The sequence below is a fragment of the Physeter macrocephalus genome, chromosome 2 (assembly GCF_002837175.3).
Source record: "Physeter macrocephalus isolate SW-GA chromosome 2, ASM283717v5, whole genome shotgun sequence".
In the NCBI taxonomy this organism is placed as follows: Eukaryota; Metazoa; Chordata; class Mammalia; order Artiodactyla; family Physeteridae; genus Physeter; species Physeter macrocephalus.
The window spans coordinates 127,541,069-127,547,227 of NC_041215.1; the positions used below are offsets into that span (position 1 = coordinate 127,541,069).

Genomic DNA, 6,159 nt, shown 5'->3' on the forward strand with positions numbered 1-6,159 from the left:
CTGTGGGCTCGTGCCCTGTGGCCTGAAGTCAAGATGCCACGTTGAGCTTGCTTCTAACTCTGCCCGCAGCCAGGCCTCCCGGCTCCCTGCCCAGCTGGAATGGGCTGTCACACACTGGCCCGCGCTCATAAGTGCAATTAAGAATGGACTTGTTAAAAACAACCGTTAAAAGGAGAGCAGGAGTTGGATCTCATTGTGTAAAGCGCTTTTAAGCAATAAACTAATGGTAATTGGATTCACGAGTTTCTCTGTAATTTCAAAGTGTTTACCACTTTGAACAGAGAGGAATTCCTTTACAAATGTATGTGGTGAAACCCATGTCCAGTAAAACTTTTAATCTTACAGTGTTCGTAAAATCTTTATGGTGAAAAGTCTTACACGTTTGAACAGCATCTGTAGTGAAAGTTGGTAAAACGACATATACCTCACTTATCCGAAAACCTCCAAGTGGAGTTTACCCAGCGGGAGGGAGTGGCAGGCTTGGCCCACCTGAATCACTTTTGGGTGGACTAGTCAGGAAATGTTACAAGGGGCCAGCAGGGGTAATTCCCTCACGTCTCAAAAGGAAAGGAGAATCAGACATGGGTAAGTGTTGGGGTCTCTATCCCAGTGGGGGAAAAAAAATGTAAAAAGGGGTTCCTTTTGACTGCCTTTTTAGAAATTTCTCATTGTCTGACAGCTGAAATTCTAGTGGTGGCTTAGCAAACTGACTCCTAGTTTCACACTGCTTTCTCTAACATCTTTTCATCACTGTCTTAACAACGACCATGTCGATACGTTCCCTGTCAGCATCTCCGACAAGGTACCACGCTTGGATCAACTGTTCACTTGTTTTCCCTCCTGGCTCCGACCCTCTGGCCCACCCACCCTTCCCAGCTAGGCCAGGGCTTCCAGAGTCAGTTGTGTCAGAGCCTCAGAGGGCAACATTGAATGTGGTGGTCTGGCCGTAACACATACCTTTGGAAGTCATAGGCATGTGCCGCTGAGTCAGGCCCGTATGTTTCTTGAACAGCTTCTGTGTGTGCGGGGCTGTACCCAGCACTGGGAGGCAGAGAGAGGCGTCAGAAATGTTCCCTGCCATTTAAGAGCTGGTGACTCCACGAGGAGAGAGCAGCGGTATATGCACAGTGGCTGCCCTGTCTGGTGGGATGTGGTGACTGTTGCATGAGGACCACTGAGAGGAAGGTGCTGGAAGCTGAGGAACTTGAGTTGGGAGAGAGCTCTTCCGTTGGGGGTGGCCAGAGGGCAGTGCGATTTGGATGGGGCGTTGGAAAACGAGGAGGACTTTTGACGGAGGGAGGTGATGGGAGTGGGCCTTTCAGAGTGAGTTTGCACGGTTAGCAGAGGAGAAGGGGAAAGGTGCAGTCTTTCTGGTCCGCATGCTTAGACGTGAACCTACTGTTTGCGTGTATCCATCATTGACGCCCTGCATGGCTGCCTCATGGAGGATATTGAAGCTCTTTCATTAGATTTAGGTTTCTGGGTCCTTGAGGTCAAGGACTGTCTATTGTTATTCCTTTATTATCCCCCTACAGTGCCTGGAAGAGTGTGTTTTTTAGGCAGTGATTGAAATGCTTATATCATTGCAAATTATATGTTCTGTTTGTAGCCCCGAGAAACCCTTTTCAGTAATGATTTCCATGGTCCTTCATATGATCTTCAAATATTATGCCTGCATTTTTGTCTGCCTGCCCAGATATTGGTCATTATGATAACACAGCCCCTGCTCTATGGGCCATGATGCCCTGTGGGTGCTTGTGAGTTTCAGGCAGGCGTGGTTCCCACCAGGTGGGGAAGTACAGGAGGCAGCAGGTTAGAGGGAGGAAAAGGGCCCAACAGGAGAAACCTACGAGCACACTGGGTGAGCATGTTACAGACAGTGACAGTTGTTTCTGGGCATTAAAAAAAATAAAGTAAGCCCTTGAGACATTTTGGAAATTAAATGATGCAAATTGTGGAACATGATGGAAAAGAACATAGAAATGGGAGGATTGTCAAGAAGTTTCAAAATGAGTCAAATTAGTTTCATGGACTGGACCTCACTAAAAATGTTTACTTTATGTTGAAATGTAGTATTGACATCTGAAATTGAAATATGTCTGTTACATTTCTGTTTCATGCTAATACAAAAATGACACCCAAGCCATCCTTTTTTTCCCCCTTGGGAATCCTAGGATGCAGTGCCCTGTAAATGTCAAAACAATGGATGGGCAGCACTTGATTCTCCCTTGTGCTTTCTCTCGACAGGAAATCGCAGAAATAGCCCCCCGGCCTATGGGTTCCATCTCACACCGGAAGAAGAAATGAGGAGAAGGCGGCTTCACAGATTCGACGGCCAGTGAGGTGACCCAGCCGTATGAACAGATGTGATCCAGCTGTGCTATCACTGCCCCCAAGCCCCCACTTAGTTTTAAACAAAAGCAGAGGGCACTGTGACCGTCCCAGTTGCTCACATCTGCCGTGGCCCTTCGTCCTATGGCCTCTGTGAGTCTAATTTGCAAGCAGATTGACATCTTGAGACCAGGCTTGTTGGATGCAGCTCACAGCTCTCTGGGAGTGGCCCACCTCCTGGCCTTGTCTTCTTGCAGACAGAAAGTCAGCGTCTCCACATAGGGACCAGTTTCCACGCTCATTTCTCTCACTGCTGACTCAGCCTTGTTTTGTCTTTGAAGACCGTGACCTTCGCCAGCAGGTTTGTGTTCACCAGCCCAGAAGATCAGGCCCTCATCCTGCTCAGTGCTCGACTTGGCAGGAAGCAGGGAGCCGTCCCTCATCCTCCTGGCATGTTGCCATGGTGACTTTCCAGGAACAGGATGTGGCCACCATCGCAGGCTGTCGTTCCGGTCTCCCTTGCCCAAGCGCCTCGGCTCCTTGGGCCCCCATATCTGGATGGTGGTTGCAGTGAGCCTGCTTTGCTGTGCTAACACTCTGCCTTCACGGGATGTGTAACTGGAAAAGCGTAAGTAAGACCTCAGATGGGAAACCACTTACACACTCCATGACACAGCAGGCGGTATCCACAGTTGGGCTCCCAGCAGCCTCTCCAGTGGCGATGTACCATCCCGGAGATGCAACTTGTATTGAACCAACCAGCAAAGCAGCAGCACGTGCCGCGTGCAGAATAGTGACCAGTGGGTTGGTCACTGAGAAATCCCTCGTGACAAAGTATTTTTTCCTCATAAAAGTGCCTTTTAATTGACCACTATAACAGCTGCTTGTCCTACTCACCATCCAAGACACTCCCCAAACCCACAGACTGCAAGTCACTTAAGGTGTTTCCTGGTGCTTGTGTTTCGTGAATAAAAGGAAAAAGTCAAATATCACTGATGTCTTATTTCATTGAGATATTTATGTTTAAAGGGAGTTAGAAGCAGAAAAGGATCTTCCTATTTTGCTTTATTTGGCATTTTATATAGTTTTCTGATTATGAAAGTAATATATATACCTTGTATATGCATAAAGCAAACATCTGGCAGGAAATGTACCCACATGTTAACAGAGGTTATTTTGGAAGGTGGAGTGCATAGGAGTTTGCTTTCTGTTTTTTATGATTTTGTATTGCTGTCTTTTAAAAACATGTGTATACCTATGTTACGTGTACTACTTTTGCGGTAGGAAAACTGATTTATATGATAGTAATAAATCAAGAAATATATGATCAGGAAAATGGACTCAATAATAAGTATTGTGTATCCGTTGATAAAATTTACAATATAAACAGAAATACAAAAAAATACATGTGCGATTTAAAAAATCACCTGTATCCCCACCACTCAGAGGTACCCAGGGTTAACATTTTGGGGATATTGCTTTCTCAGTCTTTGTATACATCTGACAAATTTGGAGCATACCAACTATGCAGTTTTGTATCCGGTTCCTAATGTGAATTGACCTGGGAGAGGCTTTTGCCACTTGCACGTACATGAGCTAAGAAAATCACCACGTGAGACCCGGGAGCACCTTGACCTGCCAGCTGGCACGGTGTTACCTGAGCTCCTTGGGTTAATTTATGACTGATAATAAAGCTACATACAGCATGTTTATAGTATGAATTGTATCTCTGAGTCTTGTAGAGTCAAACATTTTAAAGTTTAAATGTTCAAGCTAAATGTCATTCCTCTTTTCTCCCAGACTCTTGGAATTTGTTTCCCATGACCTCTGTTGGGAGTAAAAAGCTCATTCTTAACACGCCATCTTCTCATAACACATTGTAAAGGTAATTCTGTTATAACACTTATATCTTGCCCTATGACTTTTTGTGCACAACTGTAGAAAGATGTGCCTTCTGCATGGGAGCACGGGTTATGAATGGCTCTGGGATGAGGCCTGTGTCTTGTTAACTGTACACTTCTGCCTCAAGCCCGCCACCCAAAGGCTGGCCCCTGGCTCCCAGTAGGGGCTTATTAAATGTTAGCTTCCCCAAGGTGTTTTTTCAATGCATTAAAAGTCCAACCACTATATATGGAAGTATATATATATTTTTTTACTGCTGTTGAGTCCAATAATAGTAGCTCCTTGCTCCGTTTCACTTGTCAGATATAAAGACACCAGAACTGAATTTCAGATGTGTAACTGTAATATGCACGCCTTCTTGATTTATGGAGTGGAACACATCACTAAACTTTACAGATGTGGGAAAGGTCATTTTAGTTACAAATATAAACCGGTTATCTTAGCACAACAGTAAAGGTGTTTTGGAAATTACTGTAATTACTTTGTTCAGTTAATAGGCTTGCTTGTAACCAGTGCTTATTATTTTCAATATCCATCTTATTTTTTTTCCTCCAAGAAGGATTCTCCGAAGTTACGCCAGAAAACTGGAATTGGATCGAGAAAGACAAAAGCCAGTGCATTCGACTGTCTCTAATAGGAAATAAGCATTTAGAGCTGGTTTTAAATTTGGTTTCTTTGCTTTAACAGTAATTTCATGATTGTCTGTTAAACATCCCCACACTTTGGCTGTGGTTAGTCAACTTATGAGACCTCTTAATTCAGAGTCTTTCCTTGGTTCTCAAGACGAGGGGGCAGTTAAGTTGCTTCCTCTTCGTGACCTTGGAAGTATTTAGTGCCCCTGATTCCAAAGTTGTGCGTGATTGTTCAAGGCTCCTCTGTCCTTTTAAGCTGTCTGTTGTTGAGGCCCAGACAGTAAATGGCTGGTTTTTGTAGAATCGGGGCCAGTCTACATAGTGGTCACACATTCTGCCGCTTGGGGAGTGAGTTTAAAAGGGCTGAGACCCACCACCAAACAAGGACAGTAACACAGAGAGGGTGGGGCCAACTGGGCCACCCACTTCCCAGTCCTAGTTCATCTTGGGAGATTCAATCAAATAGTCATTAAAACAAAACAAAACAAACCTATCATCTCTTCCTTTCCCTTCCCATGGATTACTGCAGTCATTTCCTTTTTGTTTTTGCCCCTCGTCTTTCATTTTAGAGTCACAGCCTCCCTGCTTAGAAGGACCTTAAAATCTCTCAGTACACTGCTCAATACTTAAAATACCTCTTCTCTCAGTTCTACACAGCGCTGCCAGTTATCTTCCGAAACCTACTTTTGCGACGCCACTCACCATCTCAGTACCTTCTATTGTCTCTCTGTTGCCAAAGGGTAAAGGTCAAACTCATTTCCTCAACCATGGGGCTCTAGCCAGCCCTTCAGCCTCATCCCCCCTCATCCATAACAGAGTCTGTGCTGCTAACTGGTCTCGCCGTCCAAGCTGTGCGCTTTCCTGACCCTGTGACTTAAATGAAGCAACCTTTTCCAATCTCTCTGTCCATCCAGATTCTCCCCGTCCTGCCATCAGACACCACGACCCAGAATGCTCTGCTCCTGTAGAGTGTTCATTACAGTTACCACACACCACCTAGAATTGCTAGTTATCCTTCAGTGAGAGGACTGTCTTTCTCTCTCGATTGTGAACTTCACAAGGGCAGGAACCCTGAATGTGTTACTGTGTTATCTCTTCATAGTGCCTGAAACAATGCTTTGTCTGGAATGTCATAACCAATAAACGTTTGTGGATTGAAACAGAAGCTCAATTTATACCATCGCCAGTGGCACACATGAAGAGAGGTGCCTGTTGCTGCTTGATATTGTTGAGGGTTTGTGTGTGTGTGTGTGTGTGTGTGTTTTCTTGAATCACAGGAAAGCATCACTTGAAA

The 6,159-nt window shown here is 45.0% G+C and overlaps 1 protein-coding gene across 9 annotated transcripts in view; it reads left to right on the forward strand.

The window, feature by feature from the left end:
- RHBDD1 (rhomboid domain containing 1) overlaps positions 1-5,954 on the forward strand; it is a 118,198-nt gene extending 112,244 nt beyond the window's left edge. For 4 of the 9 annotated variants that reach the window (XM_028482276.2, XM_028482286.2, XM_028482288.2 and 1 more), the window contains one exon: positions 2,248-5,954. In XM_028482276.2, coding sequence (XP_028338077.1) covers positions 2,248-2,342 — 95 coding nt within the window. In that variant the 3' untranslated portion in view covers positions 2,343-5,954. The remainder of the gene's footprint in view (positions 1-2,247) is intronic. The other 5 variants (XM_007126981.4, XM_024124549.3, XR_008619192.1 and 2 more) reach the window with 4 other exon arrangements.
- Positions 5,955-6,159: the final 205 nt, after the last annotated feature.